The 23,423-nt window shown below is 48.9% G+C and overlaps 1 protein-coding gene and 1 pseudogene across 1 annotated transcript; both read left to right on the top strand.

Moving 5' to 3' along the window:
• The first annotated feature begins 4,420 nt into the window (after window positions 1–4,420).
• On the top strand, window positions 4,421–10,153 carry LOC114699950 (annotated as a pseudogene).
• Window positions 10,154–18,178: 8,025 nt separating this feature from the next.
• Window positions 18,179–23,059, top strand: LOC114699993 (glutathione S-transferase Mu 6). Its single transcript, XM_028879407.2, has 8 exons — window positions 18,179–18,340; window positions 18,593–18,668; window positions 19,072–19,136; window positions 19,430–19,511; window positions 19,610–19,710; window positions 20,592–20,687; window positions 20,772–20,882; window positions 22,574–23,059. The coding sequence occupies exons 1-8, from the start codon at window positions 18,305–18,307 to the stop codon at window positions 22,661–22,663; spliced, it is 657 nt and encodes a 218-aa protein (XP_028735240.1). The 5' UTR covers window positions 18,179–18,304; the 3' UTR covers window positions 22,664–23,059.
• Window positions 23,060–23,423: the final 364 nt, after the last annotated feature.

The raw sequence follows: 23,423 nt of genomic DNA, 5'->3' as shown, positions 1-23,423 counted from the left end.
TGGTCTCACAGATTCTGAAAGTAAGAGAAAGTGTTATAGTCCCTGAAGGGCCTGAGGAGGTATCAATCTCTTGAGCGCTGAGCATGCTCTGTAAACAAGAAAAAGCAGAAGAGGAGGCACACAGAGATGCAAACAGCTTTAGGTGTTGACCCTCTAATTGCAGCAGTAGGTACAAAAGATGTTTATTCTATCCCTTGTCAGCCGAGTTCCTTTAGATATGGCAAAGTCAACCACAGGCCACGTTACCTGCCCTTGGTTTTGAACCTTCAAAGACAGCTCTTTGCCCCTCAGTCAGAGCACTGGAACAAGGGACAGTGCTCTTTGGTGTTAGGCAGCTGGACTGACATTAGCAGACTTCAAAGCCATTTGAAGACGAACTGAATTGTCATAATCAGCTCTCTGCCTTTCTGTTATCTGTATAAAGGGTAACATCAAGATTTCTCCTCCTTAAGATTCAAATACCAAATGAGGAAGTAGAAGAGGAAGGTATCAGGGCTTTGTTGAGTCCCATTAAGGGAAGGTACTTCTTCCTGGTCAGTTGTAGAATCTGAGTTCTACCTTTGGCCCTGGGTATAGGCATGACATTATAAACTGTTCAAAACATAAGATTCCAAATACATATTATTGTCTCCTCCCTTAAGAGTTACCCAGCTAAACTTGTCAATGATCTGGCCAGGAGACCACATCCTCAAGAAAGCTGATATACCCGAAGACATGTCAAGAGATGGGAGGAATAATTACTCCACGAATGAGATAACATACTTACAGACCCTAAAGCCCTGTCCTTGATGCAGTTGCTCACAGATGTGCTAAGCCTGCTGTTCTACTGAATTCTAACTCAAAAGGGATGGCTCTTCCTTTCTCCCCTTCCTGTTTGTTCTTCAGATAGCAGCCGAATCACAGAATGTTTCCCCTGACTCTCATTCTTTGAAGGCGCCTCTCATCTCATATGGCTTCTTCCAAACCTCCATTGCTGTGCTTACCTGCTTCCTTGGACACTAACCCAAAGAGTGCCACTCACTCCCCATTTTCCATTCTTCCCTCCTGGCAGCTACTGATATTTACTGCTGTCCTGACCTGCTGCTTTTTTCTCTTCTTCTTAATGAGATGGTCCGTGAGTTTCCTTCCAAGTCCATTTTCATTTATTTATTTTATTTTTCAGACATGCAATTCAGGCTGGCCTCAAATTGGTATGGCAATTGAACTCCTGATCCTCTTGCTTTTACCTCCCAAGAACTGTGATTACAGAATTACACAATTATTCCCTCACTGAGTCTTGTGTGCATGTGTGTATGTGTGTGTGTGTGTGTGTGTGTGTGTGTGTGTGTGTGTGCGCGCGCGCGCGCGCGCGCGCTCGCGCGCGCGCATGTGTTCACATATGTGTAGAAATCAGGGGTTGATATCGGTATCTTCCTCAGTTACTCTCCACCTTAATTTTAAAACAAGGTCTCTCACTGAATTTGTAGCTCACCAATTCAGCTAGACTGGCCATCCAGGAAGTCTCTGGGAACTTCCTGTCTCCATTTCCCTAGCATTGGGATTACAGGTGCAGCCCACCATGCCTCATTTTTTTTTTTTTTAATGTGGGGTCTAGGGAATAGAACTCATGTTTGATATTCTGGCTAGTTCCCCCCATAAACATAATATTTTTATTAATTATTTTGGAATCTCGTACAATGCACCCTGTTCTTGCTCTCTTCTCATTCCTTCTAGGTCCATCTTCCATTGCACCCCACACCCCCCAAAAACCCAAACAGCAATAACAACAACAACCCAAAACCTCCACCAAGTGCAGTTTGTGTTGCCCATTTATTCCCTGGAGCACAGTCAAACTCCTAGCAGCCATCCCATTTAAGAAAATTGAGTCCCCCCTCCCTTTCCATCTCCCCCAGATCCGCTCTTCCTCTGTTTTCCTTCAGAAAAGAGCAGGCCTCCCAGGAATATCCACTGAATGTAGCATAGCAAGATACAATTAGACCAGGCACAAACCCTCATATCAAGGTTGGACAAGGCAACCTGGCAGGAGGAAAAGGGTCCCAGGAGCAGACGAGAGAGTCAGAGACACCCCCACCCCCACTGTTAACAGTCCCACAGAAACACCAAGCTAACAATCATAGTGTATATGCAGGGGACCCAGCTCAGATCCATGAAGGGTAATGATTGCCACTTCATTTTCTGAGAGTCCCTTTGAGCCCTGCTTAGGTGAAGTCTGTGGGCCATGTCCTCCTGGTGTCCTTGACCCCTCTGGCTCCTGTATTTCTGCCTTCCCCTCTTCCAGGGCTTCCCTGAGCTCCAAGGAGAGGGAAAGAATGGAGTTTTCCAATTTGGGCTCTCTCTCCACCTAATGTTTGACTGTGGTTCTCTAAATCTGTGCCCAATAGCTGCTGGTGGAAGCTTCTTTGATCATGATTGGGCTAGGCATTGATCATGTTTGTCTTTCTGGGTCTGGGTTACCTCACTCAGTATGGTTTTTTCTAGTTACATCCATTTGCCTGCAAATTTCATGATGTCATTTTTTAACAGCTGTGTAAGTGTACCACATCTTATTTATCCATTTTTCTTTGGTTGAGGGGCATCTAGGTTGTTTCCAGGTTCTGGCTATTATGAATAAAACCACTATGAACATAGTTGAGCAAGTGTCCTTGTGGTAGGATGGAGCATCCTTAAAGTATATGCCCAAGAGTGGTATAGCTGGATCTTGAGGTAGATAGATTCCCAATTTTCTGAAGAGCCACCATATTGATTTACATGCTGGCTAGTTTTTCATCAACTTGACACAAGCTAGAGTTATTTGGAAAAAGGAACCTCAATTGAGAAAATACCTATATCAGATTGCCTGTAGACAAGTCTGTAGGGTATTTCATGGTTGATGTGGGAGCACTCAGCTCACAGGGCAGGGGTGTGGAAGATGAGGGGGGTGTGGGCGTGTGAGGTGTGGGGTGTAGGCAGTGGGGGATGCCACCTACCCCCAAGCAGATGGTCCTGAGTGATGTAAGAAAGTAGACTGAAAAAGCCATAACAAGCAGGCCAGTAAGTACTTTCTTTCTACGCGTGTATGGCCTCTGCTCTAGTTCCTGCATCTGGTTCCTGCTTGCAGTTCCTGACCTGACTTCCCTCAGTGATGGACTGTGACCTGAGAACTGAAGTAAACCTCTCTTCCTCAAGTTGCTTTTGGTCGCTGTGTTTAATCACAGCAACAGGAGCCCTAACTAAAATACCTGGCAAGTCTTTACCAACAGAGTCATCTCTCCATTCTCCCGAGTTTGTTTTTAAACTCATTCCTCAGTGATGCTGTGGCAGTCTGAATAAAAATGACTCCCATAGGCACATAGATTTGAATGGTTGGTCACCAGGAAGTGGCACTGTTTGAAAGGATTTGGAGGTGTGGCCTTGTCAGGTTAGGTGAGACTTTGTTGGAGGAAGTGTGTCTCTCACTGGGTGTGAGCTTTGGGGTTTCAAGGTTCCAAGCCAGGCCCAGTGGCTCTCTCTTCTCGCTGCCTCTGGATCCAGATGTAGAACTCTCCGCTACCATGTCTGCCTGCACGCCACCATGCTCTCTCCTACGAGGATAATAGACTAAACCTCTGAGACTGTAAGCAAGCCCAGATTAAATTATAAATTTCTTTTATAAGAGTGACCATGGTCACAGTGTCTCTGCACAGCAATAGAACAATCACTAAGACAAACACTAAAAACCTGAACAAGGGAACGTTGGCTCTCAAGTAACATTGGTAGGCTATTGTATTTGAGTTTTAACCTCAAGTCCCAGGCCCCACAATGACTTGAAGGGCATTTGAACCACCCTCTCATGCCCAAACACACATGAATCAGAAGCCTGAGCTGATGTTGGGGAGCTGGACGGCTGAGAGTCTGGCCTCGAGCTCCCTAGATCCTCTGCAGATACTGCAGGCTCTCCTCTGATCAGGAATCTGTAACCCTGGAAGCAGGAGAGGGGTCTGGGTCCTCGGAGCACATGCTCAACCACCCCAGCAAACTCCAGCTGTGAGCTCTGTATTCCCTCCCACCCTGTTGGTGAGTGTGAGGCTCTGCCAGCAGACTGCTGTCAGTGGTGGTGGGAAACCCCGCGTCCCCATGCCCTCTGTGTCTGGTTCTTGGACTGAAATCACAATTATGGCCAATGTACTGACTCATTTATATGCTCATTAGCTTGATGATCAAAGGCCTCCGTCTCCAACTAAATCCCCTAAAGGAAACACAGAGACTCTAGCTGTGCTGTTTGTCACGGTCCTGGGGTTGTTCCCATGTCACTTCTTGTTCCTGTAACTCTAGGCTGTGGGACAATGAAGTTTTGATAGTTTTAGACTAGAGGAATCTTGGAAACAGTGATACGTGCTGGATTAAACTCTCAAGTTGGGGGCATGACTTTTTGGTCCTTACATTGAGGGGTAAGCCTCCTGGGATGACAGATTCCCACAGTCTAGGTGTGAAAATTGAGCCCTTCAGCGAAAGGAGGGCGAGCCGCCTTGTTCTCTGCCTATCTGGCCAGTCTCCAGGGCATTGCCAACGTCCTGAGGACCCGGTAGGGGGAGGGGCTGTGGGCAGGGAGCCACCACAGCAGGCTGCCAGTCACTGCCTATGGTATCTGAGTGCTCAGACCTGCCCCTGGAGACTGTAGAGTTTGGACCGAATTTCACTACAGTCCTGCTGAGTTGGGCTTCAGGCCTTTAGTTTGGGCCATCTGGGAGTGTGTGTGTGTGTGTGTGTGTGTGTGTGTGTGTGTGTGTGTGTACTCAGGAACCTCATGCAAGCAGACACTGCCCCCTGGGTACTGGTATCTGGAAGTGAAGTCCGTCCTGACTGAAGCCTGCCTGCTCAGTCTCCAAGGCTAGAACGGAAAACACACCCGTGACTCTGGGCTACTGGCATGTCTGTGGGGTGAGCTAAAAGGTTAGGCTGCTAAGTGGGAAGGACCCTGCATTGGGGCCCAGTGAAGTGTTTGGCCTGGTTCCAGGAGGACGAAACTCTTCAGCGCTTTCTAGAGTCTCCTTCTTGTTTCCTGTCAGGAGTCCTATACTTGCCTCTGTTCTATTGTTAGGAATAGAGATGGAGGCTTTCCTAGAGGAGGTGAAGTCTCACATTTAGGATCTCGCTAACTGTGCCTTGTTACCGGCCATCTCTCACAGCTGGGTCACGCCATCCGCCTGCTCCTGGAATACACAGAGACAGACTACCAAGAGAAGAGATACTCCATGGGGGATGGTAATGACATTCTTCTGGTCAGACTCTTCCCCATCGATGCCCAGGGGCTTCTGCCTGGCTCCCTGTGTCTCAGCTCCGTGGCTCTCCTTCAGATGGACCCAGAGCTTACCCCTTCCAGAAACCTCCTGCTGGTGCAGCTTCGTTTTTCAATACATAACCCTGGGAGTGAGTGGAGCGCGGGCTCCCTCCCTCTCAACCTGTAATTGTGTGGGGTTCGCCTAGTGCTTGCCCATACCTTTTGTAAAGCTTAGTCACGTGGGACCTACAGGTTTTGAAGGAATATTCACATGTGCAACCTTGGAATATGAGAATGAATGGGTCAGTTTACAGATTCCCCACCTCAGGGTGAAATAAATGATAAACGGCGCTGGTTACCGTGCGCAAAGGTCACGAGGCACAGCCACGACTGCCTAGTAGCAGAGAGCTTTATTAGGAGGGAGAGGGATGGGAGGAGAAGAACCAGGCCTGGGGGAGACAGCAGAACAGAAAGAGGGTGGTGCCTGCCTCTGGCTTTTTAAGGGTTCCTGGTGAACATGCCCAGGCGGGCTTCTTATGGAGCTCCATCATGCATGCGCTGACTGTGTGACCACGCTGCACACATGTAGTCACCAGCGCACATTGATGACATAAGACGCAAGACACAAGACCCTTTGCTTAACTCCTGAACTGCATATGTGCCATCGTGCAGCTGGAGTGAGGGCAGAATTCTAACAAGGGGGGGCTCCCCCTGACATTTTGGGAGGATCTCAGAGCAAGGGAAGAATGTGCAGGGAGAGATACTTTCACATTATTTTGTCCTAATGACTGAAGACAATGGCTGAGTGAGAAATTCAAGCTGGACCTGGACTTTCCCAATGTAGGTGCAGGGAAGGGGAGATTTGGGGAAGGCATGGTGTTCTCACCTCATCTCCTTGCCTGCCTGAGGGGGTTTGGGATCAGAGCTTCTGCTCACCTGCTCCCACTCCTGGTGGCTGCACAGTGTCTCTGTGATGGACTGGGTCCCAGCTCTTCCATTCAGTGGGCAGTGTGTTCATGGAGGGCTTCTAATGGCAGGCACACTGAGTGCCAGGCCCTCAGGGAAGAACATTGGGACCTCATATCCTATTGAACTGCCCCTGCTTGTCCATCCAGCTGCCCTACTTAATTGGTGGATCACACAAGATCACCCAGAGCAACGCCATCTGGCTCTACCTTGGCCACAAGCACAACCTGTGTGAGGCTGGCTGAAGGTGGGGGACAGAAGCCATCCTCTTGGGTAGGATGCTGAGAGGGAGTCTGTGCTGTGTGTACTTCAGGTTGGGAGACAAAAGGAGAGGGTTTGTGTGGACATTTTGGAGAACCAGGTTATGGACGCCTGAATGCAGATGAGTGTGGTATGCTATAGCCTTGACTTTGTGAGTCCTTACCGGGGCAGGGAGGGGGTTGAAGCAGGAGTTAAAGGCTTGTGTTCACATCTATGCTTGTTCTATTTGGTATTTGAACCCACCCATTATGATTCTCCAAGGTTTCCTATTCAGCCAACACACGCACCTCCTTAACCCCCAAATCTTATTAATAAACACTGCGTATCAATGCCTAGAAGTATTTAATATTACTGTGACTGCCATGGTTGGTTATTTAGTTACTATATATTCTTGTATTCAGAATTCTCTCCAACTTTGAACTTGACCACTGTTCATCTTGCCTAGCTGGTCACATATCATCTGCCTGCTCCTTGAGTGAACAGATTCAAACCAGAAGAAAATGTCTAATATGTTCAGAAATCTACCCAACAGTTTTTCCAGAGCTGAGTTGCCCGTCAAAGCAATGCTCAGGGCTTCTCTCCCTAATAGGCAGCCCATGGTCAGCCTGAGGACCTTTGTCCCTTTCAGCATCAAACAGGGCTCAGCTTTGCTCACGTTGCTCAAATATTGACTCTGGTCTTGTGTCATCCCTTGGAAATAATTTGGTCTCTTCTCTGGAGACTGTTAACTACTGGGCTTCTCTGGTTACACTGGACTTCCAGGTGCAGAAGCTGTCAGTTACCCTAAAGTCCTGGGTATAATACACCATGCCTGGTTTGGATGCCAGTGGTGACAGATTCAGAGACAGTGTGGCATTCCCATCTAGCTTAGGCATTAGTGTGGCATTTCCATTTTAAGCTCCGAGTGAACTCTGCTACCAAGTAGGAGTCTGATTTCCAAGACTGTGGTGCCTTACAGAGAAGCCTGCACACCAGCACAGGCCCAGGATTAGAAAGAGGCTACTCTTCTGCACAGCCCTGTGAGGTCAGCCTTTCTCCAGAGCACTGGCCTAAGGGTTATGACAGCTGTTTTTTACCTCAGGAGAAACGGAAGCCAGAGTTCCTGAAGGGCCTCCCAGATCACTCTGAGTTCCTGGGGAAGCAGCCATGGTTTGCAGGGGACAAGGTCAAGAGGGTGACTGGTGAGGAGGGGGAGTTGCCATTCTTCCCAGATGACCAGATCCCATCTCACTGACCCTGCTTCCTGCAGATCACCTATGTGGATTTCCTTGTCTATGATGTCCTTGACCAGCACCGAATATTTGAGCCCAAGTGCCTGGATGCCTTCCCAAACCTGAAGGACTTCTTGGCCCGCTTTGAGGTGATGCCCTGGTCCTCCTTCCTCTTGGCTGTCCTTCCCTGCCCCCTTTCCAGGATGCTTCCCTATTCTGAGGGTTAAAAGAAGACTAACAAGGATCTATTGAGCACTGGCTTTCTGCCAGGACCTGTGATCAGCCGCTTAGATCTGTGGAGTCCATTTATCATTGCAACAGCTGGCCACCTGGATAGAATTAGATGTCCCACTGGACTGATAAGGAATCTGGAGGGCAAGCTGCTTGCTCAAGGTCCTGGTGCCAGCAGAGACTGTTCTGGGCTCCTGACTGCCTTTGGCTTCTAAAGGCAGCTTTCAGTGTCTGTCTCTGATTTGTGCAAAAAGGAAAGTCCTGCCCAGGACCTGTGGTATGCAGAACATGTGAAGAATGTGTTTGTTCCTGCAGCCATTAGGTTGAGACCAAGGCAGACTGGTGTGCAGCACTAAGACATCCTCAGTGGTACATCTGATCTGCAGAATGATGTAGTCAGTTCATGTTCCTGACTAGGGAAGCATTGTGACCCTGGCTGTTCCCATGGAAGATTTTATCTGGAGTTCTGTTGGTGGGAGGCTCCTGCCTCCTTTCCTCTTTCATATTTCACGTTCCTCTGTGAGATGAAGTCATACTTTTATTTTTATTCAGATTCTTTGGAATTTTTCTGTGTGTGTGGCACAGGATCAGGCCCAGCAGGACATGCGATAATGTCCCTCCATCCTGGGCTGAGTGCAGCTGGAAGCGGTAGGCAGGGCAGAGATGCATGTGGTGTTAGTGGTGGCCCTCATCTCACAGTTACTCATAGCCATGCTGAACTCTCTGGTTGGACACGAACGAGACCTATTTTTTTTCAGATTTGTGTATTGGAGCCGTTAGTGCAGCCACAGACCTCAGCCTGGCAGCGTTTCTCCTTCTCCTCCACTCTCCATGAAGGGATGCACTTGTTTTTCAGTTAGTTCTCACCAGCTCTGGTTCTGGTCCACATGGCGTGGCCTTGGGAGTGTGCAAGAGGTGGCCTGGCTGAGGAATGGGTGTTTGTGGAGGACAGAAGCCCTTGTTCTGAGCACAGATGGGTGTGGCTTGTTGGGGTAGCTCTGGCTCTCTGTTGGTCTTTAGAAATGATCTGTGCACTTTTGCTGAGGTGTCCTGGGACACACCCCACTGCCTCAGAGCTAGAGATGAGGTTGCTTGGGGCTCAGGCAGAATGCTCAGGGCTCAAGTGGAGAGGCCTCAGCTTCAGGGGGACAGTTGGAGCTGGCCTGTCCCTGCTTTGCATGCCCCTGGCCCTCTCCACTCACACTCAGGGTTTGCTGAATCACTGGGCGGGACCTGGGCTCTATTCTGAGCCCCATGCAGGTTCTCAGCCCTGTTGGTTTTCTGGCTCCTTGCTTCTTTTCATCATAGGGCAGCCAGGAGTGACAGTGCCCCCTATGGGAGGCAGGAGGGAAGTGCACAGAGAGCAGAGGGGCAGCCACAGAGCTGGGCTGAGCCTCTTAGCCATGGGAGAATGAGGAAGTTTCTTAACCTCTGGGCACCTCAGCATCCCTGCTGAATGGTGGTGCTGGGACTGGTTTTGCAGAGTGTTTGGGTGGATTTTCTAGATCTGGCCTTTAAAGTCTCTTGGATGTTCCTAGGGTGAGTTTCCCCCCCAATGCCCTTCTTTCTCCTTCCTGAGACAGGGCCTGAAGAAGATCTCTGCCTATATGAAGAGCAGCCGCTTCCTCCCCAGGCCTATGTACTTAAAACTGGCCACGTGGGGTGGCAACAAGTAGGACCCCGCACTGCTGGTCCTGGTAGGGAGACCTGTCATGGCCCCCGGCACTCTGGACTTTGAACCGTCCTTGGCTCCTGCTATCTACTCTGCTTCAATCTTCCCTTCCTTTGCGCCTATTCCATTTCCTTCTCCTCCACCAGGGTCACTGCGTCCCTTCCATCCCCAGTCATAGTGAAGGCTGTATGCGTTCAGCTCATCACTTCGTTGGTTCTTTCCTTCTCGTCCTTGTTTCTTCAGTTTCCAACCAGACAGTCCCAGGCCTTGCTTTGAGCAGCTTAATTGACGCCATACTCTCCACTTTGCCTGAGATCAGCCTTGTCTGGACTCCACCTACTCTGTGTCTTGTCTTATAGCCCGTGGCGCTACAGACCACGTAGACTCGGTAGAGTTCACGGGAAGAGGTGGGTAATGAGACTGTGACCGGAGCTCCCAATCAAATACGGTCCTTGATGTCGTCTGGAAATTCTGACCCTGGGATTCAGGATGGTGCTCCTTCTGTGCCAGGTCCTCGTTCATCCTGCAGTATGGAGTACCTCCATTGGCCGTGTATCCTTGTGTGTCGGGCCTCGAAGCAATGCCTGCCTGATGGGAAGAGGTGAGCAGGCTCTAGACTCAACATCTGTTCTCACCTAGAAGTCTTTCGTGAACTGAATGTTCAGTTTTCTGAACATTCTTCTTTCTTCTCAAGATGTCTCCCTATAAATATTCCCACTGCTTGTGACTGGGGTTGCGGGTGTTTTTGCCTAAGTCAATCATAGGCTCCTTTGCAGGATCCAGGCATTGTTAGATGCTAAAGCCTCCTTTGATGAGGGCCAGATCCTGGATTCTGGCCTTTGTCAAGCACTTCCTTCGACCTACCTGTAACTAGGAACAGGTTGGAGGACAGCCCTGCAGGGCACTGTCCTTATGCCAAGTTCCAGCTGCTGCTACTACAGCAGTTAAGAAATGAGCACTCACAGGCAGGATGTGAGGTCACTGTGAAATAAGTGATTAATTAAAAGCTTGTGAGATAAGAGAAGAGATTATTTCCTTTATTTATTGATTAATCCGGTAAGATCAAAATTCTTTAAGCCAGCCCTTATTAAACTTTGACTCACGTGAGTAGACTAAAGGGTAAACTGTGTCTCAGAGGGCCACACTGCAGCTTCCATAAGAGTCGTCTTCTTTTTTTTTTTGTTTTTGTTTTTGGGGGTTTTGTGTGTTTGTTTGTTTTGTTTTTTTTGTTTGGTTTGGTTTTGGATTTTCTTTTAAATTTGTTTTTGATTTGTAGGAGAGGTTGCAAGGGCAGAGGGCAGATTCCAGGAGATGGGGAGATATGTGGGATTGGAAAGCATGATGTAAAATTCACAGAGTCAATAAAATTTAAAACAAACAAACAGACAAACAAACCAAAAACAAAACCATTAACTCAAACACAGATGAACTAACAGGAAAAAGAGAAGTTAAAGGGAATTTGATCAAAGTTAAGTAGGTAGACACAAATATGAAATGGGATTAAAAGTGTGTGCCTTCGTGCGTGCGTGCGTGCGTGCGTGCATATGTGTGTGTGTGTGTGTGTGTGTGTGTGTGAATATGGAAATCAGAGGTTGATAATGTCAGATGTCTTCTTCAACTATCCTCTACCTTACTTCTTGTTTTTCAGACTTTGTCTCATACTGGTCCTGAAGCTCACTGAGTTGGCTGAATCACCTGGCTAGCAAGTCCCAGGACTCTTCTTGCTTCCCTCTCCCTGCACTGAAATGGACAGGCTCACACTTCCTAGCCTGGCTTTTACACAGGTGCCAGGAACTGGACTCAGCTGGTCGAGCACGCACAGTGTGCAAGTACTTTACAGACTGAGCCATCCCTCCAGCCCCTCCTGGGCTCTTCTGATTCCTCCGCTGCATGCTGTTCTGTAGAAGTCTCATTGAACGCATTCCACACACAGTGGCTGCAACACAGAGAACACCACACAACTCAACTCAGGCAAAGGACCTACATGGACTTTTCTTTTTCTTGGAAAGATATGCAAGCGTCTATAAGCACAGGAAAAATTGTTCAAGAATCAGTTATCACTAGAGAAATGCAGGACACAGCAGCATTCAGCATCTGCCTGACACACATCTCATTAGTCACTGTCAGCAAGCCACAGCCGGTGATTGTGTGGAGTAACTGGGACGTTTTTGCTCTGGGTTGTAAACTGCTACAGCACCGTGGAAATTAGGTTGTGCCTCATAAAAGAAGTGATAGAATTACTTATGGTGAACCAATTCCTTTTCTAGGTATATACTCAAAATAATTCAAGGTTCATATATAACATATATGCATATAATATATAGTATATATGTACCATATATAGTGGATTTATACAACTATTTTGGCTTTTTTAGACAAAATTTCTCTGTTTAGCTCTCAAACTGGCTAGAATTATTTATGGAGCCTAGATTGGCCAAGACTTATAATCTTCTTGCCTAAAAGCTTCCTGAGTCCTTAGGATTACAGATATGTGCCACCAAATATGTATATTCAAATATGTATTTGTATGTCCATGTTCAAAGAAGCATTATTCTGATGAATAAAATATGAAAGCAACCCATGAACCTATCCACAAATGAATGTAAAAAGAAAATGCAGTATAGGAACACAGAGGAATACTTTTCAGTGTTAAACAGGAGGGCTATTTTGACACATGGTAAATCTTAGATGAAACTCGAGCCATCAGAACTGGTAAAACAAAACAAAAAACCCCAAAACACCACTGCAGACATTTTACAATTCTGATTATATTAGCTACTTTCCCTATCATTCTGACAAAATACTGGGCAGGACATAACTGAAGGGCAAAAAGATTTATTTAGGTAAATATTTCATAAAGTTTGACCCACAGTCCCTTGGCTCTGTGTGCTCAGGCAGATTAACATGGTGGCCAGGACATACGGTAGAGGCTGGGTTTCCCTTCTTGGTGGGTCAGAGGCAGAGTGTCACAGGAAGAGTCCTTAGACTGTCCTCGGCAAGGACCCGTTCCCAGGCATCTCCTCTTGCAGCTCCGTCTCATCTTCTAAATTTTCCACCACCTCACACGACAGTGCCGCACTCAAGTGTCCGGAATATGACCCTGCGGGCACAGTCGTATTTGAGCTACAACATGAGGAAGGCCCAATAGTCATGGAGATGGTGGCTTCTGCAGGCTGCAGGGAAAGGGAGCTGGCAGGACCTCCAACTTCACAGAAGGAAAAGGGCCCCAGAGATGAGTGGTGGCAGCTGCCAGCACAGTGCCTGTGACAATACTGAGCTGACACAGCGGGAATGTGATCTTATAGAAGTTACTATACCCAAAACGATATAAGGTCCAGCCTTTGTTGTTTGCTCCCGGGGTCCATGGAAGAACCTAACAACCAGCTGAGGATTCTAGTCTGAGGGATATCCAATGAATCTAAGCACACTGAGTTCTTCAGTCCATCACTTTATTCTTCTAAATCCAGTCTATCTGCACAGTTTCTTTTCTGTTCTCACTCTTAGCTCCTCTCAGTCCCTCCTGCTCTTCTCTCATCATTCTACCTAGTTCTTTCCATCTCCGGCCTCATCTTGTTCTTCTCAATCAATTCTCCTTCTGCTCCGAGGGAAACCATATATATACCCAAACAGTAACTCTTTGGCGGGGAATGACTAAAGGGGAGTTCTCTGGTGGGGTCAACTAAAAGCTGAGATCAGTTAGGGAATTTATGTGCTCAAAGTATAATCTAGAAGTGGCTAGGTAGAATGTTAGAGGTCTATAAACGTAAATAAGTCACTAGAAAAGCAAAACTGCCTTTAACTGTTTTTTTTCCTGCTCATCCCAGTTGCAGCCACTTTCTGGAAGGGGGGGGGGACGACTTATGCTCGGTTGCTAGGCAACCTAGTTCTTAGCATGTAGCATTTGGTTAGTAAAAGCACTTTCACTAAGAGTAATTGCTAAGGAAGTTTAAAACTTAATTTGCACAAGAAGCTTGGCACCTATCTGGCACCTGGCCTTGTCAGAAATCTCCTCAGGTCAATGGGAAATAACCACCTTCACTCAGTAACCAGCAAATGACTAAAACATCATTTCAGGAATGTGAGCAGTAAATCTCTTAAATTAAAATCTTATGTAAATAACCCGGAGTGAGGGTAAGGAGATGAGGACTTAATTGCTAATGGTTATTTTCTCTGTCTGTGGGTGAAATGAGCTAATGCTTTTCTGTCTGCATTTGTCCTAGGATAAAAAGATATCTTAGCTAAAATCCTTTTGTCTGGAGAATGGCCCTGACCAGATATGTGTAAATGAAGAATAAAGACAGCTGGGGACAGTTATCCCATTGCCCCAAATGTACAGGAGAAGTTGTGCCCATAAGGTTGAGATGCAAGCATGAGATTACATGTGCACATACCCTGGAGATGCAGGGTACATGGGGAGAATAATAGCTGTTATTGCACAAGAGGTTTACAACAAGAGACAGCCAGCTCATTCAAAAGGCAGTAATTCCATAACTGAACAGAACCCCTTAGTTCTGATAGGTTGACCTTCTGAACTCTAGTTGTCACCTGCTGTATACTCCCATGGTCTTTTGCTACCAAGGGCTCTCAGTATTACCACAGTAAATATGACAAATGCATGGGAAAGCAAACAAAGAATAGGTGGTCACACTGTCCCCACCCCCAAATTCAGATGTGCCCATTAAAAAGGCGAGCTGCTAGAAAGCCAGATTTTAAGTGTGGTTATTAAAGAAAGAATCAAGAGTAACTTCATTCTCCTATCCTAAGTATACAATAAAGAAGTCCACTGCAAATGACAAGGTCTCTGCACATTGTGTTCACAGTTAGAAGGGATAAAAATCCCCCCCGGAGGGTCTCAGCTGGGAGCAGCACAGGACGAATACTGTAGACACAGGCAACCAAACACGATATGCTGTGGCTAGGCTCCAGGGTGCCTCCGTCCATTCGGTGGGCCTCTTGCTCTCTAGAATGGGGGTGGGGGGCAGGCGTTCTTCAAAAAACAAACCAGAAAAGAAAAAGCAACTGCATGGGAGTTGGCCGGGTCAGTCTGCCGTCACTGTTTGTTAGACTTCTTTGCCTGGTTTTCCCCGTTTCCATGGTGTCAGTGGACTAGGAGTCAGCTCAAAGAGATAGCATTCTAGAAAGCAGTTCATCTCCTGGGGAGAGTCCAGGAGATGGGGCATCTCCACTCGGTGGAATCTTTCAGGGTCTCAGCCTCCTTCTTTAGGGTACTTTCTCCCTGTGAGGTTTTCAGGTTCAAGAGGAGAAGGGGGCACCGAGTCGAGTTGACAGTAGGCCGGAGTTTTGTTAACCGCTGTCAGGCAGGCAGCACAACACAGTCAGGGTCTCAAGAGGGAAGTTCCAGGCCCCTCTAGGAGGGAGAGCAGAGCCTGTTCCCGTAAGATCCCTGGCGAGGGGAATAACGAGGAAGGGCTGTATCTCAAGGAACTGGGTCCAAGGTCCCCTGATAACACCTAACTAGACTAGGATACAGGGTGTTTTCTTTATTTCTGGCATAAACAAGTGCCTGAGAGTCCCAAGGCCATTTCTGAACAAGTGCTTCTGGAAGAACAAAGGGTCTAGTTAGTACATGATAGGACAGTGGTCCTGTCTTGCCTGCAGTCCTCCATGGAGGGCTCTGCTACCTGGAGGGGCTCTTTACCAGGGACGGGAAGACTAACTCCCTGCCTACATGCTCTCTCAATTGTGGGAGAGAGAGTGAGAGAGAGAGAGAGAGAGAGAGAGAGAGAGAGAGAGAGAGAGAGAGAGAGAGAAGACAACAGGCCAAGGCAGACGTTCCCAACATGGAAATGGGGCGGAGGGGCAGCAGTCAAGACCAATCACATCTCATTGGTGAAGTGTAGCGTGCCATAATCAGGCACAGAATCACCCGAGAATGATGTCAGCCTATATGAGAGGAGCTAGCTGCAAGTTGCAGGAGTGGGGGTAGAGGGTCAGAGGCCATCTCTTGAATTTACCAGAGGGGAAATACTGAGCGTCAGTCATTGTGTGGGCTACCTGTGGACATTTTTAAGATAGCCCAGACTTTGCACGACATCTCATGTCCCCTGCTAGACAGGGCCAGGAAGGGTTTTGATCATCACACAGAGCCTGTGTTCTCCTCTGAACCTGTTGAAACTACTTACAATCCAGTTCATTCCACAGGCTGCCCCCAGGATCGCTCCTAACACCCCACTGCAATGAACGAACACTATTATTATCAATGTCAGAACAGAGTGGATTCTCCCCAGAGTGGACCTTCAGCCTGTGTGTAGAACTCTCTACTTCTGCTTATGGCCTGTGCCACAGCTTTGTTCCAGTTGGCTCAGATAATCTCTGTACCCCTGGAATTAACAGGCTCAATCATTGAGGAGAAGTGGTTCAGGATGAAGTCCGGACATGAACCCTTGACTTCACCCATGCTCACCTGTTGCCTGTTCAGATCCATTACTGAGTTTTCTAATAGCCAGCCCATGGGCAGCCAAAGGACTCTCTCTCTCTTCCCTCTCAGCCTCAGGTACTCCCCAACTTCATGGAAATGGCCAAGCATTTACTCGTTCCTCTGCCTCCCCACTGAGCTAAGTTTTGACTTCAGGACCGACCCTGAGCCCCCAGGTGTATACATGTGCTCCTTGTATACGCATGTGAACATGTGTATGTGGAGGTTAAAGGTTGACCTCTGGCTTCCCTTTGCGTGAAGTTTTTGAGACTGCTCTCTCACAGATCCTGAGTCTGCTGAACCAGCTGGTCTGGCAGCTGGAATCTTGCTGCAGCCTGTGTCCCCAGCACTGGGCTCTCTAAGTGCCTGCCACCATGACAAACTTTCCCACATGGGTTAGCACTGAGATCCTAGAGTTGGTCTGGAAAACACTTGCCAAGTGAGCCATCCCTCCTGCCACCTGGAGTCTGTTTTTAAAATTCGTCCATCACTGATGCTAAGAGCCTGAAAAAGGGAGCCTTGGTTCTGGGGTGACATTGGTAGGATTTTGTCTTTGAGTTTTAACCACACGTGCCACAGTGACTAGAAAGACATCTGAGCCACCCTCTTGTACCCAAATACACTTGATTCAGGAGCCTGGGCCGGGGCTGAACCCAATGAGCTGGACAGCTGAGAGTTTGACTCTTAGGTGCTTGGGTCCTCTGCAGAGTCCTTCAAGGTCCTCTCTGGACAGAATCCTGTTGTCCCTTAGGATCAGGAGAGGTATCTGGTCCCTCCTGGCCACTGTGCTGTTGAGTTCAGGATTCTGTCCATGGTGGTGGGACAGAATTTCACAAGCCCTCTGTATCTGATTCTTGGATCTAGCTCACAAATATGGCCAAAGTACTCATTAATTTATTAATTACTAGCTTGATGGCCAAAGGGCTGGGTCCTGGTGGTGAGCTGAATGAGAATGCCCCCTGTAGGCTCCTATGTTTGAGTGCCCGGTCCCCACTTAGTGAAACTGTTTGGGAAGGATTAGGAGGTGTGGCCTTGCTGGAGGAAGTGTGTCACTGGGGGTCTGCTTTGAGATTTCAAAAGTTCATGCCCTTCCTAGTTAGTTCTCTCTCTCTCTCTCTCTCTCTCTCTCTCTCTCTCTCTCTCTCTCTCTCTCTCTCTCTCTCTCTCTGCCTCCTGCTTGTGAATCAGATGTGAGCTCTCAGCTACTGCTCCGGCACCATGCCTGCCTGTCTGGTTATCTCTGCCATGCTCCTCACCATGATGATCATGGACTCTCCCTCTGAAACTGTAAGCCCTCACTAAATGTCTCTTCTGTAAGTTGCTGTCTTAGTTGGGGTTTTCATTGCTGTGAACAGACACCACGCCCACAGCATCTCTCATAAAGGAAACATTTAGTTGTGGGGACGACTTGCTTACAACTTCAGAGGTTCAGCCATGATCATCATGGCAGGGAGCATGGTGGTATGCAAGGAGACGTGATGCTGGCTGACAGCCAGGCCTTACATCTTGACTTGACTCAGAGGCAAGAGGAAGTCGACTGAGTGAAGTTTGAGAAAAGAGACCTCAAAGCCTGCCCCCACAGCGACACACATCCTCTAAGAAGGCCACCCCTCCGAATAGTGCCACTCCTTCTGGGGGCCATTTTCCTTTCAAACCACCACAATTGCCTTGGTCATGGTGTCTGTCACAGCAATAGGAAGGCAGCCTTCAAATCCCCCCGAAGAGACAAACACTCTTCTGTTTGATCCTTTCCCCGGGCAGTTTCCATTTCACGGATCCTGCACCTGCAGGTTGTGCGGACCATAAAGCCTGCAGTTTGTTAGGTTGGCAGGGTCCTTTCTTCCAGTGACGGGTATAAGAATAGACTCTCAGGTTGAGAGAATGCCTTTTTAGGCATACGCTGAGATCTGAGCCTCCCTGAATGACAGATTCCCACAGTCTAGGTGTGAAAACCCATCTACAAGAAAAGGAGAGGGGCAGAACAGGACTGTCTCCAGGGATACCGCCAACTTCCTGAGGATCCAGCAGGTGGCAGACGGGAGCAGGCCTGCCTTTGGTATTTGAAAACTCAGCCCCGCCTCCGGATATTGGCCCCCGGGCTTGGATTGGCTTTTACTCCCCTCAGTCATGGTGGGTTGGGCTTTAAGGCTCGCTGGTTGGCTCCTGCAGGGGCGGGGCAGAGCCGCTCTGGAACTGCTCTTTGATTCTTCACACTGTGCGCTGCTCTCAGAAAGTGGAGTCTTTTCTGACCGTGGCCTGACTGCACAGTCTCCAAGGCTGGAATAGAAATCATGCCCGTGACTCTGGGTTACTGGGATATCCGTGGAGTAAGTGAAAGGCTGGGCCGCTAGGTGGGAAGAGCCCAGGGTCAGAACACAAAAGGAAGATTCCCATCAGGGTTTTCTTGAGTCCTTTACCTGTCTTTGTCAGAACCACCCTGCCCAGGCCCTCCTCTCTCCTTGCCTCCCTCCCTCACCTCCACCTCTCTTTTTAGTAAAAGGCGGGGAGGCTTTCCTAGAGGAGGTGAGGTCAATTTAGGATCTCGCTAACGGTGCCTTGTTCCCGGCCATCTCTCACAGCTGGGTCACGCCATCCGCCTGCTCCTGGAATACACAGAGACAGACTACCAAGAGAAGAGATACTCCATGGGGGATGGTAATGACATTCTTCTGGTCAGACTCTTCCCCAACTCTGCCCATCGATGCCCAGGGGCTTCTGCCTGGCTCCCTGTTTCTCAGCTCTCCTCCAGATGCACCCAGAGCTTACCCCTTCCAGAAACCTCCTGCTGGTGCAGCTTTGTTTTTCATACAGAATCTTGCTGGTGGTATGCTGGCCCTTTTCCTGTAACTGGGGGAGGTTCTCCCAGTACTCCTTATTCATGCAAGGCCCACAGCCACTAAGGCACTATTCAAATACTCAGCTTTGGGGTGAAAGATTTACCGGGTCAAACTGCATATTCTCTGCACAAGGAGTCAGTCCTGCCCTCGACTCTTTGGGAGGGTTCTGGGGAAGGAGGCTTAGACTCGGGTGATCTCTTTTCACGTCGTCTTGTCTACAGCTCCCGATTATGACAGAAGCCAATGGCTGAATGACAAATTCAAGCTGGGCCTGGACTTTCCCAATGTAGGTGCAGGGAAGGGGAGGTTTGGGGAAGGCATGGTGTCCTCACCTCATCTCCTCGTCTGGCTGAGGGGTTTGGGGTCAGAGCTTCTGCTCACCTGCTTCCACTCCTGGTGGCTGCACAGTGTCTCTGTGATGGGCTGGGTCCCAGCTCCTCCTTTCAGTGTGCAGTGTGAGTTCCATAGAGGGCTCACCATGCCAGGCCCATGGAGTGCCAGGCTTCATGTCTGTCCCGACCTAGGGAAGCAATGAACAGACCCCACATCACATCTGACCATCCTTGCTTGTCCATCCAGCTGCCCTACTTAATTGATGGGCCGCACAAGATCACCCAGAGCAACGCCATCCTGCGCTACCTTGCCCGCAAGCACAACCTGTGTGAGTAGGGCCGGCTGCAGGGAGGGGCATGGTGGCCATCGCCCTGGGCTTGGCTGGGGTGGGATGCTGAGGGTGAGTCTATGCTGTCCGTGCTGCAGGTGGGGAGACGGAAGAGGAGAGGGTTCGTATGGACATTTTGGAGAACCAGGCTATGGACAGCCGCATCCAGATGGGCATGCTCTGCTACAGTCCTGACTTTGTGAGTCCCCACTGCATGGCATAGACTGGGTTTGCAGGAGTTGAGAGCTTGTGTTCATACCCACACTTGTCCTCTTTGGGGTTTGGACCCACCCATCCTGAACCGCCAAGCTTTCCTATCCTACCAACAGGTTGAGCTCCCAACCCAGCCTCATTTTGTCAATAAACACCATGAATCAATTCCAAGAAGTTTGGAGGTGTTGTGACACCAATGGTTGAGAATTCATTTCCTATATAGTAAATTCATATGTTCAATTCTCTTCAACTTTGACCTTGACCACTGCCGTGTATCACCTTGTCTAGTTCGCACACCAGCTACCACTCCTGGAGTTCACAGATGAAACCCAGATGGAATGAAGTCATGGGTGTTCAGAAATGTACCCAACAGTTTTCCCAGAGCTGAGTCCTCAGTAGCAGCAAAAAGCAGGGCCTCTTGCTAAAAGGCAGCTTATGATCAGCTGGAGGGCCACTGTCCTTTCAACATCCAACACTGTTCAACTGTATTCGCCCTACTCAGATACTGTTTGTGTATTTGTCCTTGTACCATCTCTTAGAACTCTCCTCTTCTCTTGAAATTGTTAAATATGTTGCTTTTCTGCTTCTACTGGACCTCTGGGTCAAGAAGCTACCAGCTACCCAGGAAATCCTAGATTAGATGTCAGTCATAACAGATGGGACAGTGTGGCGTTCCCGTATAACTTCCAGTCACCCCTGAGAGATGAAGCCTGCTAGCAGACAGGAGTCTAACCACTAAAACAGTGAGGCATTAAATGGTGTAGGTCCAGGATTAGGAAAGTGCCTACTCCTTTGCCCAGCCCCGAGAGGCCATACTTTCTCCCTCGGGGACTGTATGAGGGTTATGACAGCTGTTTTTTACCTCAGGAGAAACGGAAGCCAGAGTTCCTGAAGGGCCTCCCAGATCACCTGAAGCTCTACTCTGAGTTCCTGGGGAAGCAGCCATGGTTCGCAGGGGACAAGGTCAATAGGGTAACTGGTGAGGAGGGGGAGTTGCCATTCTTCCCAAATGACCAGATCCCATCTCACTGACCCTGCTTCCTGCAGATCACCTATGTGGATTTCCTTGTCTATGATGTCCTTGACCAGCACCGAATATTTGAGCCCAAGTGCCTGGATGCCTTCCCAAACCTGAAGGACTTCTTGGCCCGCTTTGAGGTGATGCCCTGGTCCTCCTTGCTCTTGGCTGTCCTTCCCTGCCCCCTTTCCAGGATGCTTCCCTATTCTGAGGGTTAAAAGAAGACTAACAAGGATCTATTGAGCACTGGCTTTCTGCCAGGCCCTGTGATCAGCCGCTTAGATCTGTGGAGTCCATTTATCATTGCAACAGCTGGCCACCTGGATAGAATTAGATGTCCCACTGGACTGATAAGGAATCTGGAGGGCAAGCTGCTTGCTCAAGGTCCTGGTGCCAGCAGAGACTGTTCTGGGCTCCTGACTGCCTTTGGCTTCTAAAGGCAGCTTTCAGTGTCTGTCTCTGATTTGTGCAAAAAGGAAAGTCAGGCCTTTGTACATCCTGGGTTTCCTGCCCAGGACCTGTGGTATGCAGAACATGTGAAGAATGTGTTTGTTCCTGCAGCCATTAGGCTGAGACCAAGGCAGACTGGTGTGCAGCACCAAGACATCCTCAATGGTCCTGCCTGATCTGCAGAATGATGTAGTCAGTTCATGTTCCTGAGTAGGGAAGCATTGTGATCCTGGCTGTTCCCATGGAAGATTTTATCTCGAGGTCTGTTGATGGGAGGCTCTTGCCTCCTTTCTTCTTTCATATCTCACGTTCCTCTGTGAGATGAAGTCATACTTTTATTTTTATTCGATTCTTTGGAATTTTCCCCTGTGTGTAGCACAGGATCAGGCCCAGCAGGACATGCGATAATGTCCCTCCATCCTGGGGCTGAGTGCAGCTGGAAGCAGTAGGCAGGGCAGAGATGCACGTGGTATTAGTGGAGGCCCTCATCTCACAGTTACTCACAGCCATGCTGAACACTCTGGTTGGACACGAACAAGACCTATTTTTTTTCAGATTTGTGTATTGGAGTCGTTAGTGCAGCCACAGACCTCAGCCTGGCAGCGTTTCTCCTTCTCCTCCACTCTCCAGGAAGGGATGCACTTGTTTTTCAGTTAGTTCTCACCAGCTCTGGTTCTGGTCCACATGGCGTGGCCTTGGGAGTGTGCAGGAGGTGGCCTGGCTGAGGAATGGGTGTTTGTGGAGGACAGAAGCCCCTGTTCTGAGCACAGATGGGTGTGGCTTGTTGGGGTAGCTCTGGCTCTCTGTTGGTCTTTAGAAATGATCTGTGCACTTTTGCTGAGGTGTCCTGGGACACACTCCACTGCCTCAGAGCTAGAGATGAGGTTGCTTGGGGCTCAGGCAGAGTGCTCAGGGCTCCAGTGGAGAGGCCTCAGCTTCAGGGGGACAGTTGGAGCTGGCCTCTCCCTGCTTTGCATCCCCCTGGCCCTCTCCACTCACACTCAGGGTTTGCTGAATCACTGGGCGGCACCTGGGCTCTCTTCTGAGCCCCATGCAGGTTCTCAGCCCTGTTGGTTTTCTGGCTCCTTGCTTCTTTTCATCATAGGGCAGCCAGGAGTGACAGTGCCCCCTATGGGAGGCAGGAGGGAAGTGCACAGAGAGCAGAGTGGCAGCCACAGAGCTGGGCTGATCCTCTTAGCCATGGAAGAATGAGGAAGTTTCTTAACCTCTGGGCACTCCAGCATCCCTGCTGATTGGTGGTGCTGGGACTGGTTTTGCAGAGTGTTTGGGTGGATTTTCTAGATCTGGCCTTTAAAGTCTCTTGGATGTTCCTAGGGTGAGTTTGCCCACCTGATGCCCTTCTTTCTCCTTCCTGTGACAGGGCCTGAAGAAGATCTCTGCCTATATGAAGAGCAGCCGCTTCCTCCCAAGGCCTATGTACTTAAAACTGGCCACGTGGGGTAACAAGTAGGACCCCGCACTGCTGGTCCTGGTAGGGAGACCTGTCATGCCCCCGGCGCCCTGGACCCTGACTAGGCTGCAGCTAGCTTCCAGTAACTTCTCTGCATCAGTCCTTCTGTTTCCTTCTCTGTGTTTTCATCACCTTCCCCTCTACAAGAATGCTTGTCTCCCGTTTCACACAGCCTCTTCTCACTCAAGCCTCTAAATTTCAAATCCCCATCCTTGGCAAGCATCTTATTGTCAAGTTTTTTTTATCAGACGACCTTCACTGTACTCTGAGCAGCTCCGATGATGGCTTTACTCTCCACAGTTGTCCAAAGATCCATACTGCCTGGTATGCAGGTTCAGTCTCCAGACTGGGATGGCCCAACCTTGTTTGATCTCTAGTAAAGTGTGAGGCATACTTGCTTTGTGTCCTGTCTTATTTCCTAGAATTCACAGGAGTGACTGCATTGATGTGCAGTCTTTGTTCTGTTATTCATAAGGACAGTTGGGAACATGGCGGATGGCGGGCTCTCAGGCAGGATGTAAGATCATGCACAGGGGTGGGAAATAAGGCTAATCTGTTAAGAGCACTTCCTGTTCTTGCATAGGACCTAGATTGGGTTCCCACCACCCACACAGTGGCTCACGATGACCTGTAACCCCAACTCCAGGGAATCTGATGCTGTCTGCTGCCTGCCTAGACTCTTGCATACACTTGGTTCACATGAACTTAGGCAAGCAGACACACATACATATATAAATAAATCTTTTTAAAAAGAGAGAGA

The sequence above is a fragment of the Peromyscus leucopus genome, chromosome 6 (genome assembly GCF_004664715.2).
Source record: "Peromyscus leucopus breed LL Stock chromosome 6, UCI_PerLeu_2.1, whole genome shotgun sequence".
NCBI lineage: Eukaryota > Metazoa > Chordata > Mammalia > Rodentia > Cricetidae > Peromyscus > Peromyscus leucopus.
The sequence above is the reverse complement of the archived record's forward strand: the minus strand, read 5'-3'. Positions and strand labels throughout refer to the sequence as shown.

Bases quoted from the DNA above. Each gene is read 5' to 3' on its own strand.
- LOC114699993 (XM_028879407.2), top strand. From the start codon at position 18,305: ATGCCCGTGACTCTGGGTTACTGGGATATCCGTGGA. The intron at 18,341-18,592 runs GTAAGTGAAAGG...CATCTCTCACAG, and splicing joins GTTACTGGGATATCCGTGGA to CTGGGTCACGCCATCCGCCT. The intron at 20,688-20,771 runs GTCAATAGGGTA...TGCTTCCTGCAG, and splicing joins CATGGTTCGCAGGGGACAAG to ATCACCTATGTGGATTTCCT.